The 14375-nt window shown below is 39.3% G+C and overlaps 1 protein-coding gene and 1 long non-coding RNA gene across 9 annotated transcripts in view; one reads left to right on the plus strand and one right to left on the minus strand.

The window, feature by feature from the left end:
• Positions 1 to 14375, plus strand: part of col19a1 (collagen type XIX alpha 1 chain) — a 346509-nt gene that overhangs the window by 319460 nt on the left and 12674 nt on the right. For 5 of the 7 annotated variants that reach the window (XM_069886134.1, XM_069886135.1, XM_069886136.1 and 2 more), the window contains one exon: positions 4499 to 4565. In XM_069886134.1, coding sequence (XP_069742235.1) covers positions 4499 to 4565 — 67 coding nt within the window. Of the gene's footprint in view, positions 1 to 759; positions 846 to 3242; positions 3300 to 4498; positions 4566 to 14375 lie in introns of those variants that run through there. The other 2 variants (XR_011340316.1, XM_069886139.1) reach the window with 2 other exon arrangements.
• Positions 1 to 14375, minus strand: part of LOC138736505 (uncharacterized) — a 69841-nt gene that overhangs the window by 23650 nt on the left and 31816 nt on the right. The gene's annotated exons all lie outside the window — the stretch shown is intronic.

The following is a 14375-nucleotide window of genomic DNA, read 5'->3' on the forward strand; positions in this document are numbered from 1 at the left end:
ATCCTCCTGCAACATTCCAGAGGATGATTAATTCAGTTATCCAAGGGTTAACTCATACAAATGCTTAATTGATGACTTGGTCACAAAAAGTGACACATGGGAAGAAAAAATTAATGAAATTTACCATCCAATTTCCTACTTTTCAAAAAAAAATTCAATGTTCATCAAAAGAACTATTCCACTATTGAAAAAGAACTGTTGGCTGTCATATTTGCTCTGCAGAAATTTGATGTGTATCTTGGTACCTCTCATCAACCAATTGTTATGTTCACTAACTACAATCCTCTGGTGCTTTTGAATAAAATGAAGAATAAAAGCAGAAGATTGTTAAACTGGAGTTTGATATTACAAGAATATGATCTGCAAATTAACCATATCAGAGGTGTAAATAATGTGATTGGTGATTGTCAAGGTGTTAAAATTGATCATTTATAGAAATACTCTCGAAATTGAATTAGTGTACTATATGTTATATATTGTGTATTGTTATCCCTTTAGTGACTTTAAGACAGTTTAGTTATAACTGAATTTTAACTCGAGTTAAAATTCCATCAGCCATTAAAAACTCATTTTGATGAAGTAACCCCGTGTTGTGGTGCATATCTATTGCTGCTGGTTTTGGGGGTCCTCTGGACTCCGTACCAATATCATTAAGTGATAATTTAGTAGTGCTTGCAACTAGTCAATATTGCACACTGATTAATGTCAAAATCTGCATTTGATATCTGCATATTTACACTAAATGTATAAATTTTCCAGCAGGTATTAGCAAAAAAACAAACTACTTGAGGATCTCAGTGGCCAAGCTGCCTTCATAAAAGGAAAGAAATTGCCAATGTTCTGAGTCAAGACCCTACATAAGGATCCAAAATGTTAACGATTCCTTCTTGATCTGTTGAGTTCCTCCAGCGGAAAAACATGAAAGTCTGCAGACACCGTGGATGAAGTGGAAACACAATGCTGGAGAAACTCAGCAGGTCAAACAGGGTACTTTATATAGCAAAGATAAAGATACAGAACCAATGTTTCAGGCTTGGGCATTGTTTTTTTACAGTTTCTTCCAGCACTTTGTTTATACTCCTGATTCCAATATTGTTACGAGCCCAGACGACCCCAAAACCCAGCAGCAATAGATATTCACCAACACAAATGATTACTTCAACAAAAGTTGTTTTTAATTATCTTCAATCATGAAATCAGGATCACACTTTAACATATCACTATTAGTTTAACTAACCTAACAACCCCCTTCTAATTAGAAGCGCACGTATATGTAATGGGTGTGTAAGTTCAGAAAAGTTCTTTGATTCACAGTTCAATCTCACTTCTTATTCCTCCATGTTCACTGGTTGCAGGCAATTCTTATACTGTGCACAGAATTTAATATTTATGAAATTTACCAGACTTTGGTGCTTGAAAGGTAAATGGTTACTGCTCAGTTTTCAGAGAGAGATTTGTTGTTCCTGGATACAAACTGATCCCTTTTAATCAGTCACATCAGTGCCTTGCCAAAAAAAACTTGATTTTCCAGATGATAACCTCTTTCTTTCAGGTCACCACAGAGTTCCTTTTGTTTCTCTTATTCCATGTGAAACATTAGGCAGCCAGTCCTCTCCTCTTGTATGAACCACAAGGGCTCTGACCAGGCCGAACTAAGCACTCACAACCTATCTTCCAAATGGGGTTTCCAGCTTGTCCTGTTCCAGTCCCAGCCTCTGCTACTGACTGTAGCACTGATTCTCTCTCTCACTCACTCACTCACTCACTCACTCACTCACTCACTCACTCACTCACTCACTCACTCACTCACTCACTCACTCACTCACTCACTCACTCACTCACTCACTCACTCACTCACACAGAGAAAAAGCCTGTTTGACTCTCTTAGAACAGCAAGCTGCACTCTCAGACAGTCTGTGGCTGCAAACTACTCCTCCGATCTCTTTCATCTGTTGCTTTTCAAAATAATAATAATCCATTAATGAGGTCTTTTGGGCACTCCCCAAAGTTTTGCAAAGGCCCCCAGGAGCCGCCCTATCTGGCTTGAGCAGAGCTCCAGTATTTTAAATGAGATCTGTTTTGAAGTGTTTTTATGTGACCTATACTAAAAAAAACTTGCCCCAATTTATCTCCCAAAAACATATCTATGTACAATACAAACACAACATAATCTGTCACAATATCTACAATCTCCAGTAGATGTCAGTGTTATACCACTTGTTATTATAGCTATACTGGAGCCAATACTGTATATTACCTGCAGAATTCACCAAAAGTACTGAAAAGCTGAACTTTGCCAACAAAAATTCTATAATTGAGAATTTGGCTGAATGTATTAACAGAGTAAAGTTTTGAATAAACAGCTAATTAGTGAACTGCAAATCAACATTACTTTAATTATGATTGAACTGAACTAGGAATTCTTTTACAGGAGTTGGTAGGAAAAAATGTAATAGTTTTGCAGATCCCAGTATTATAAATATTGTTTTTATGTCCAGTTGGAAACTTCTTGTCCAATAAGCACATCCATGCTCCTTTGGAGTGAAATTCTACTTCATTCACAAAATAGTCAAAAATTAATAATCAATTAAGTCAAAGAAACCCCTGGAGTAGTGAGGATCTCTCCTTGCTTACTTGTATAAATTGAGTGGAAGTAAATGGCAAACGATATGATGTATGTGCCCCAAATAGTCTTCCAAGTGAAGCAACACTTCATCTGTTAATCTACAGGTATCACCTACTCCTGTTGTGATCTCCTCTGCATTGGAAATACTGGGAGATTGTTTCGTTAAGCACTCTTTCTCTGTCTGATGCAATTGCGGGGATCTCCCAGTGACCAAACATTTTAATTCCACACCAACATAACCTCATGCACTGCCAATCTGAGGCCACCAGCAACTTGGAAGAACAACACCTAATATTGGCTTCCCAGGTTTCTGTAGGCTCTTCCCCGTCCCCTTCTCTTCCCCATAAATCTGTCTCCTTCTCTCCAACCCTTTCTCTCTCCATTCAGAGAGCTATCCCATCCCCCATCACTTCTCAGCTTTTTTCCCTTGTGCCCTCATCCTTTGGGATTCATCTCAATGGCATGATTGCAATCGAAGTTCAATGTATTTTTTTAAACTATCAGTACCTGAAATATCACTTCTTGGTAGTAATCACTTTCAGATTCATTTTTCAGATTTATTGTCAGAATACATACATGACATCACATATAACCCTGAGATTCTTTTTTCCTGCAGACCCAGCAGAATTACTACTAATTGGCAGTGCAAAAAAAATGTACACATCATACACATGTAAGCAAATAAATTATTGAAAACAAATAACGAATGTAAACAAACTGTAATATGGAGAAAATAAAACCATAAAGTGCACAAATAAGAGTCCTTAAATGAGTCCCTGATTGAGTTTGTCATTAAGGAGTCTGATGGTGGAGGGGTAGCAGCTGTTCCTGAACCTGGTGGTGCGAGTCTTGTGGAACGGATACCTCTTTCCTGATGGCAGCAGCGAGAACAGACCATGTGTTGCGTGGTGTGGAACCTTGATGATTGCTGCTGCTCTCCTATGGCAGTGTTCCCTGTAGATGTTCTCGATAGTGGGGAGGGTTTTGGCTGTGATGTCTTCGGCTGTGTCCAATACTGTTTGAAGGACTTTATGCTTTATCCCCATTCCAGACCGTGATGAAGCCAGTCAGCACACTTTTCACCACCTGTAGAAATTTGCCAGGGATTCTGGAGTTATACCAAACCTCCGCAAACTCCTGAGGAAGTAGAGGCACTGACATGCTTTCTTCATATGCCATTAGTGTGTTGGGTCCAGGAAAAATCCAATGAGATAGTTTCTCAAGAACTTAAATTTGCTCACCCTCTCTATCTCTGATCCTGCAGTGATCACTGGATCGTATACTTCTAGTTTTCCCTCCTGAGGTCAACAGTCAGCACCTTAGTTTTGGTGACATTGAGTGCAAGGTTGTTGTTGGTGCACCTTTCAGCCAAGTCTTCAATCTTCTTCCTGTAGGCTGACTCGTTACCTTTCTTTATACAACCCAGTGTGGTGGTATCATTGGCAAATTTGCAGATGGTCTTATTGTCGTACTAAGCTGCACGGTCGTATGTGTAAAGTGAGTAGATCAGAGGCAAACAATATAGCCCTATGGTGCTCTGGTACTGATGGAGATTGTGGAGGAGATGTTCTTACCAATCCTTACTGATTGTGGCCTGGAGTTGAGCAAATCAACGATCCAATTACACAGTGGGGTGAAGAGTCCCAGTTCTTTGAGTTTGCTGTTTAGTTTTGAGGGGATGGTGGTGTTAAATACCAAACTGTAGTCGATAAAGAGCATCCTGATCTTTGCTGTGTTCCAGAAAAGAGTAAAAACTCTTTCAGTTTGTACCAAAAATTCATGTCATTTAATCTCACTGTTTCCATTGTACTTTATTTACTTCCAAAAAATATTATTCCTTTTGTTACATTAAATTTCTTTTTACTTCACTAGGGCACCAACATTTCATTTGAAGAAATATCAAAGTTTATAAGACAGGAGATTCAGAGAATTTTTGAAGGTAAGAAAGTAGTACACTGAAATTAAAAAGCAAAGAATTGAGGACAGAAATGGTGTCAACATTTCAGATCAATGACCTTCCCTCAGAATAACCAATGTCACAAACCAAGCAAATGCTAAGTTGCAGAGTGGGGGGGGGGGGGGGCGGGTAGGAGGAGGGAAGAACAGAGAGAATGTTGATAGTAGGATGGAGACCTTGGGGGGTTTATGATACAAAACTTTTTTATTGCAACCAAGAGGTCTACAGCAGAGCCAGTAACAGTGTAAACATTGCCTCCACAAATTCATCCAAGGATTTGTGAAGCATTACCAGTGTCCTCTGTCAGGCTAACTGTATTGACAATAACCACACCAGCAGTGTGAGTATAAGATAGCTTTAATAAACTAATATGTACACTAAGAGGTCTTGTCTCTCTGCAAGACGAACCTGGAAGACTAGACTGTCACTCTGGACTGCTTTATATATAAGGTCACCGGGATGAGCCCTGGTGACCTAGTGGTGTAATTATATATCACCACACTAACACCCCAGAAATGAGGTTCTCATCTTTTGGGCAGGCTATGTAATCATGAAGCCCAACACTAGACTCCTGAAACAGACAACTATTCTGACCTCTGTCATTGGAAGGGATCATCTTGAGAACCATAGAACAATACAGCACAGAAATGGGCCTTTTGGCCCTTCTAGTCCGTGCCAAACTATTATTCACCCTAGTCCCACTGACCTACACTCCATCCATAGCCCTCCATACCCCATCCAATCCATATACCTGTTCAAATTCTTCTTAAAAATTCAATATGAGCCTGCATTCACCACTTCAGCTGTTCCACCTAAACTTGTCCACTTTCGCCCTTAACCCAAGTCCTCTGGTTTATATCTCACCTACCCTCAGTGGATAAAGCCAACCTACATTTACTCTGTCTAGACCCGTCATAATTTTAAGTACCTCTACAAAATCTCCCCTCATTATTTTATGCTCCAAGGAATAAAGTCCTGACCGGTTTAACCTTTCCCTGTAACTTAATTCCTGAAGTCCAGGAAATATCCTCAATTTTTCTCTGCATTCTTTTCAATCTTATTAATATATTTCCTGTAGTTGGGTGACCAAAACTGCACGCAATACTCCAAATTTGGCCTCACCAATGCCTTGTACAATTTTACCATCACATCCCAACTCCTATACTGAATACTTTTATTTATGAAGGCCAATATGCCAAAAGTAGGTTTGAGGATGTGCTCAAAACCTTGAAAATAATGCAACATTCCCACTGATTCCTGGGAATCCTGGGAACTCATAGTGGTCAAGGAGCATCTTGGATGACTCTGCCAACCCCAAGGCCAAGCAGTCAGAGGATACAGAAGTCTTGCATAAATGGAGGAAAGAGTACACCAACCCACAAACTTCCACTTCCTGCCCCATTTGTAGAAGAATCTGCTGATCTTGCATTCGCCTCATCTATCACCCAAGAGCCAAAGAAATGGAGTGGAGCTCATCTTTGACTCTCAGGTGGTGCCTGAAAAATGTAAGAAAGAAAATGAGAACAGTGGTGCCAGTTGAGAAATAATAGTGAAGATCTGATGGAGATGCAAATAAAAGTTGTAGGCTTTAAATCTCACAAAAGCTCATTGATTTAAAAGAGAATGCAATGTAGATGGACATGTGGGCCAAATGAATTAAGTGGTGTGGATAGGTTAACTGTTGTTACCACCCATTCAGACCTCCTCCTTCAGCAGGTATCCCTGCCATTTGCAACCTTAACTCTCTTTGGTTTCCACCTTATCCCAGATATTCTCTCTGTTCGCTCCATCCCTCCCTTTTCTCCACACTAGAAAGCAGGCTTGTTTTCCAACTTTGCCTTGTTCCGATGAGCGTCATTAACTGAAGTGTACTGCCTGTTTATTGCCCCAGAAGTATTGCATTTTCACCATTATCTATTCACGTTATAGTGGACTGGATTGATGTTTGTTTCTTATTTCATTTGCCTTGAATCAGAAAATTCTCCTGTTTGCTGGTCATCTCCCAGGAGTTGGTGTTATATCAAAAATCTGACCTTTCTTTAGCCAGAGTTAGAGCACTGACCACTGTGATCTAGACTAGAAAGATAATCTACATACTGTTGTGGCTTGGAGATTTGTGGGCATCAACCTCGGCAGAAATCGGCTATCAACACAGACCATCTGGTCCCTCACACATCCTGCCTCTCTTTTAGGCCGCAACCTTATAGCGAGGAGCATTTCAGATGTAAGCTGCCATGAACACTGAGCAGTGGAGCGCAGGAACAGTCCCTTCAGCCCCCAAGATGCCAATCCTATCTGCCTGCTTGCGATCATATCTGCTTCTACCATCTTCCCTGGCACTAAGTTCCAGGCAACTGTACCATTCTGTGCATTTTTTTAAAAAAAACCTTGCCTCACCAATCTTTAAACTTTCCACCTCACCTTACACCTGTGCCCTCTAATATTCAATATTTATCCACTGAGGAAAAGACTCTGGTTAACAACTTTATCCATGCTTCTCACAATTTTATATACAGGAGTTTTTCCAAGTTACAGATGACCTAATATACAGAAGTCTGTCTTTACACAATTTCTCCTGTATATTTTTAAAGCAAATGTAGTAGCAAGAATAATAAAATATTTCATGACCGGATACATATTACAAATGCTTCAAGTTATAAAGCATGGAAACAGCCCTTTGGTCCAACTCATCCATGCTGACCAGATTACCCATCTGAGCTAGTCCCAATTGTCTTTGTTAGGCCCATATTCTTCTAAACCTTTCCAAATGTCTTTTAAATTTTGTAATTGAATCCACATCTTCCATTTGCTCTGGCATTTCATTTCATTTACGCACCAGCATCTGCATGGCAAAATTACCCCTCATGTCACTTTTCTTTCCACGTCTCTCACAACCTCCCTCAGCTTAAACCAGTGGTCTCCAGTTTTAGAGGCTCGCACTCTGGGGAAAAGACTATTGCTATTCACCTCATGATTTTATATATCTCAATAAAGTCCCCCCTTAGCCTCCTATGCACCAGGATGAAAATTCTCAGCAAATTCAGGTTCTCCTTATGACTTCAGTCTTGGTAACATCCTCATGAATCTTTCTGCACCCTTTCCTTTTTAATGACATCCTTCCTCTAACGATTGGACTGCACACAATACTCTAAATGCGTCTTCAACAACAGCTTGTACATGATATCCCAATTCCTGTACTCAGTGACCAGACTGATGAAGAATAACCCTGATGCCCAATGTTAGTGGTGGAGAAGTTATTCGGGAACTGGTTATCTGAGGGGCAAAATTCATCACAATTGAAAAAGGGAGAGATAAATCCAAGATAGGAGTTATCAAAGTGTATTGATGAGGATGGTGTAGTTGATGCCGTCTACGTGAATTTCAGTAACATTTGATGAGGTCTTAAGTGGAAGACCATTCCAAAAGGTTGGAGCCAATGTGGTCCAGGAAACATCAGTAAATTGGATTGAAACTTGCCTTGGTGATATGACAGCCTGTGACCAGTTGTGTACCACAGGATCATGCTGGGACTGGAAGCTTGTGACCAGTGGTATATCACAGGGATCAGTGTTGGGACCCCTACAGTTTGAAATAGGCATTGATTATTTGGATGTGAATCTATAAGCTATAATTAATTTGATGATTACATTAAAATTGGTGGTGAAGTTGTTTGTAAGGAGGGTAGTCAGGATCGATAAATTAGTAAGATTGATATCAGATGGACTTTTAACCCTGTTAATTGTAATATGATCCATTTTGGGAGGACTGATACAGAGAGGGAATAACCTGAGAGAGTATTAAAGCACAGAACTTCGTAAACAAGTAATTGATGATTACAGTATCATGGGTAAATAAAGTCATGAAGAAGCATAGGTATAAAAGCAGGCAGGTTATAGTATAACCAAATAAAATATATGTCAGGCCACAGCTGGAATATCATCTACAGATCTGATTAGCACGTTATAGGAATGATGTGGTTGCACTGTAGGGAGTGAAGAAGATGCTGCCTGGGATGGAACGCTTCAGTAATCATGAAAAACTGGGCTTGTTTACCTTGGAGAAGGGGGAGCTTGAGGAGGGACCTGATTAAAGTACATAAAATGGAGGTGCTTAGGTAGGCTGAAGGCAGGCAATAAGAAGTGTTTCAAACTTGCTTGAAGAAATCCATTGTTCCTATCAATTACTGGGACTCTATTACTATTAGAGTCAAGGGGAGAAGGAACTTTTGGAATGTGGTGGGAATAGTCCACACGCACAGCATAACTGACAGAGGAATGAACCTTCTCACAGTTAACCCACTTGCTCATCAGAAAGGAGGAGAACTGCGAATGTTGATTGAGAAGAATATTGTAGTTCTGGATGGGATGATATCCTGGGATAATGAAGGTCAGACTGTGTTTGTTTAGAACAACAAATTAATGAGATTTGATTATATCAGTGGGACTGTTGAATGGGCAACCACCAGTTTGAAGAATAATGTTGGGCAAATTGAAAGAAAAGTTTCAAAAGTGTGGAAAAACACAGATCTGAAAGCGTGGTCTGTCCAAATTTAGACAGGTATAGCAGTTATATGAAGTGCAAAAAGGAGGAAGAACTTCTGACATGTGTTCATTGATTTGTATATTGCTGGCCCAACAAAGAAGGGAGCATTGCTAAACTTGGCTCTGAGAAGTCAACTAGTCCAGGTGAGGCAAGTATCAATGGTGGAATAACACATGAAAGAACAATCATAATGTCATACACTTTCGAACAGCAATGGGAAAGGATATCGGCAACTACAAGTTCAAAATTGTCAAATGGAAAACTGTTAATTTGTTATGGAAAGAAACAGATGTAGTCTGGGTAAAATGGAGTCAAATGTCATTAGGCAAACTAGGAGTCCTTTGAGGTCAAAATGGTTTGGCTAGAGTCGAGGTGCATTCTCCTGTGAGAGAAAGGAAAGGTAAATTAAAACCAGGAAGCCCGTCCTCCATGGGTGACCAAAAATTACCTTCAAAGATAAACAGAAAATAGTCTTTGACAGATGCCAAGTTGTTTACACAAGGGGAAAACCAAGAGGATCACAGAAAGTTCAGAGGGGAAATCAAAAAGGAATTAAGACAAATGTTGAAGAAACAACTGGAAACACTACCACAAATATACTGTAAATCCAAATATATTCAGTAGGCACACGAGCGTAGAAGGGGCTGTAAGGTGAGAGGGTATGGAAGATCAAAGACCAAAAAGGACATTTGCTCATGGTGGGAAGGTGTGGTTGAGGTATTAAATGAATACTTGATATCAGCAGGAAAAATTTTTTGCTGGAAGCTCAAAAAATGAACATGCAGTTATAATATATTGAGACACACATACACACACACACAAAATAATTAGAAATATTGATAGATGTAGATACTGATAGATACATAGATGTAGATATAAATAATATGTGTGTATATATATATATTTACATACACACACACACACACACACACACACACACACACACACACACAGAGTCATGTGTTGCCTAAAGTCCATGATTCATTCTGTGAAATAGGACATTAAGCGTTTTGGGCTTTGTGCGAAAACCATATGATCTACTTAGCAAAGCTATATGGGATACTGTCATGTACTTGTATTGACTAAATAGCCAAGATACTGTACACATACAGTACTGTATTTCAGATGATGTCTCTGGCTGTGATTCCAGTCCTTGGTCTTGGACAGTCCCAGTTCAGCCAATTTTCTTCTGGTCAGGTCACTTATAATTTGTGCCCCAGGACTTCAACCTCACTGTTATCGGAGATTTTCTTTTCTGCATTTACCTCATCACAAAGCTGTCTCTGTTTTATGTTCAGTGTGACAGAGTATGTAGAGGTGGTTTAGGAGGAATTGTTAGAGCAGCTTGCACAAACACATTTTAAAACACAGAATATTTGCAGGACTTTTGCAGAATGCTTTTTGCAGGAGGCAACAAAATATTGACAGCAGCTTGCCTGGGAGAACATGTGATCTTTGCAGGTAGAAGAGAACTGTTTTGCTCTCAGAGAGGGAGGATGTAAAACAGAGAGAGAGAGAAGACAGAAATCAGTTCAAGAAGGACAAACTGGCAAACTTTGGAAGGCTGCCTGGTCAAAGGAGAAGACTGGCGGTGTGAAAAGTGACCTGAAAGAAAGAGGATCATCTGGAGAACCCTGAAGGGGGCAAGTTTCGTCAGCAAGAATGATTGAGAAGGAATCAGTTGCAGATGTCCTGGAAAAGGAATCTCTCTAAGAAAACCCTCCTGAGTGGTAACCATTTGCCTGTTAAGCACCAAAGACTGGTGAACTTTGTTAAATTTAACTTCTGTGCACAGTACAAGAATTGCCTGCAACCAGTGCGAATGGACTGTGATCCAAAGAAATTTTCTAATCTTAAATATACATTACACACACTTGCACTTAGTATTAGAGGGGGGGATTAAGTAGTTATGTAGGTTAAGTAATAAGTTAAAGTTTAATTCTGTTTTCTTGTTCAAATATAATTATAAACAACTTTTGTTTAAGTAACCCTGAGCTGTGATGCATATCTATTGATGCTGGTTTTTGGGGTCCTCTGGACTCCATAACATTTTACGTGGGCTCGTCGTTTAGGATTTGAACATTGATTTATTAGTTGATTGGGGTTTTTTGTTTGCAAGCTATTGTCTGGAATTTTTGCAAGCTAACTTAAAGCTGGTGCCTGGAAAAACAGCAGCAATGGAAGTTGATACATTTTTGTTACAACCATCACCTGCAGAGCATGAGAAAAGAGGAACTGATGGCTATTTCTAAGGCATTGAAAATTGCTGAAGTTATATCTTGGATGTGAAAAGTACAAATACAGAGGATTATAGTGAAAGAAAATTTGTTGAGGAAGACTTAGAAAATTTTCCAGAGAATAGATCTTTTGAATTGCAATTGGAATTGGAGAAATTGAGGGTGCAAGAAGAAAGAGAGCAATGTAATTTTGAGTGGCAGAGACAACAATATGAAGTTTAAAAGCAAAGAGCAGAGGCTGAGAGAAAAAGGATACATGAGGTAGAGGAAGCAGAAAAACAGGGGAAATATGAGTTGGAGGGTAGCTGAAAGGATGAACAGTTTCAATTAGAGAAGTTAAGAATGGAGATAGAAAGAAGTACGAGAACTGTGGCTGTAACTCCTGGGGAGAGGTTTTTGGCTCGAGGAGAGGTAAATCTCGTGCCTCCTTTTGATGAGGGAGATATGGATACCTATTTTCAGCTTTTTGAAAAGGTTGCTGAGAGCTCAAGATGGCCAAAAGAAAAATGGTCTCTAATGTTTCAAAGTGTATTGAAGGGAAAAGCACAAATTGCATACTGTAGCTTGACTGCAGAGCAAGTGGCAAATTATGATACTGTTAAACAAGCAGTATTGAAAGCTTATGAGTTGGTTCCAGAGGCATATAGACAAAAATTTAGGAGATGGTGAAAACCTGGAATCAATCTAATATGGATTTTGCTCTGAAGAAATCTGTGTGTTTTGACCGTTGGTGTGCCTCAAAAGGAATAAACAATGATTTTGACAGATGAAAGAATTAATATTAATAGAGAAAATTAAAAGGTAACTCCCAGAGGAGATTAAATTATACCTGGATGAGAAAGACGTTGGGACATGGCAACAGGCGACTAGATTAGCAAATGAATTTGCTCTAATTCACAAAAGTACATTCCAGAATAATAGGCATTTTCAGAGAGCTAATGTGGAACAGATTAATAAACCTGTTCATAAGGTTAATGTGGAGCAGACTAGTATCCTGAATTAAATTCTGGAGAAAATGTTAAAAGAAAAGAGGAAGGACAGAACTTCTGCATTTGTATGTAATTTTTGTAAGAAACCTGGTCATGTGATTGCAAATTGTCTAGTCTTGAAAAATAAAAGAGAAAAAGAGGTTTTACCAGAAGCATGTATTCAAACAGTGGAATTTAAGGAGAGCAGAGGTGCCAAACCTGTTAAGGAGATCATGGATGTTTTCAAGCCTTTTGTGTCAGAGCGCTTTGTCTCAATAAAGGAGGGAGAACCACAGGTTCCAGTTAAAATTCTTTGAGATACTGGGGCTGCTCAGTCATTGTTGTTGGAAAGTGTTTTAAATGTGGATCAAAGGATTGACACAGGAGAGACAACTTTGATTAAAGGTGTTGGAGGTGTGATAGAGTCAATATCGCTTCACAAGGTTGTGCTGAATCCTGTTGTAGTAGGAGTAATTCCAAAGTTACCCATGCAGGGTGTCTCGTTTTTGTTGGGGAATGATTTGGCAGAGGATAAAGTTGGGTCAGTTTTAACAGGAGGGTAAAGAAATGGCTTGTGGATATTACTTAAAAGGTGAAGTGTTGATAAGAAAATGGAGACCTCTTGATATTCCTGCTAATGAAGAGTGGGGAGTGATTCATCAGGTGATTGTTCCCAGAAATTACCGGAAGGAAATATTAAATCTAGCCCACAGTACACCTTTGGGTGGTCATCTTGGAGTAAAGAAAACCATGAATAAGATTTTGAAACAATTTTGCTGGCCTGGTTTGAGGAAGGATGTTGTAAATTGGTGCTGGACATGTCACATTTCTCAGGTTGCGGGGAAACCTAACCAGGGTCCTCCAGTAGCTCTTCCTGTTGTTGGGGAACCTTTCACTAGGCTTATTGTAGATTGTGTAGGTCCCCTGCCGAAAACTAAGTCTGGTAACCAGTACTTATTAACAATTATGTGTGCAGTGTCGAGATTTCCAGAGGCTGTACCACTGAGAAATATTAAAGCCAAAATGGTGGTAACGGCTCAGGAAAGATTTTTCAGTGTTCGGATTACCTAAAGAGATCCAGTGATTTGTCTGGGTTGTTTCAACAGTTAGTTTATGAGTTGGGAATAAAACAGATCACTTCATCTGCGTACCATCCTGAGACTCGAGGAGCTTTGGAAAGATTTCATTCTACTCTTAAAAATATGATGAGAGTTTACTCTATGGAAAATGGAAAAGATTGGGATGAAGGTATTCATTTATTGCTGTTTGCAGCAAGGGAGGCTGTGCAGGAGTCATTAGATTTCAGGCCCTTTGAAATTGTGCTTGGACATCAAGTTAGAGGGCCTTTAATGTTGATAAAAGAACAGTGGGTTAGTGAGGATGTGGAGTTGAATTTGCTGGATTATGTTTCTAAATTTAAGGAGAGGTTACATAAAGTGTGGACTTTGGCTCAAGAGAATTTGGAAATGGCTCACGGTAGAATGAAGCATTTATTTGACATGAAAGCTCAGGTGAGAAATTTTAAGACAGGAAGTAAAGTTTTGATTTTGTTTCCAACACATGACAGTCCTTTGAAAGCTAGATTTTCTGGACCGTACACAATTAAATCAAAACTGAATGATGTCAACTATGTTGTTAGCACTCCAGGCAGAAGGTATAAAACTCAAGTTTGTCACATAAATATGTTGAAACCTTATTACGAGGATAAGGGGAGTGGAAAACAATCTGTATCAGAGATGTTGGCTGTTGACAGAGTGGAGGAAACGCTGAATCTTGTGAGGGTAACCTTGGTTATTGTGCACCCATCCAACTCAACAATTTTGGAAAATTTGGAAGAAAAATTAGACCATCTTAAGTTACAAGAGCAGATGCAGTTGAAAGAATTACTTTTGAAATACACAAATTTGTTCACTGATGTTCCAAAAAGGACATCAGTGATTTACCATGATGTAGATGTTGGAGAAGCAAATCCCATAAAACAGCGCCCATATAGAATAAAAATTCAGAAGAGTAAAATCATGGATCAGGAGGTTGAACATGTGTTA

This window comes from Narcine bancroftii, chromosome 6, assembly GCF_036971445.1.
Source record: "Narcine bancroftii isolate sNarBan1 chromosome 6, sNarBan1.hap1, whole genome shotgun sequence".
Taxonomy (NCBI): domain Eukaryota; kingdom Metazoa; phylum Chordata; class Chondrichthyes; order Torpediniformes; family Narcinidae; genus Narcine; species Narcine bancroftii.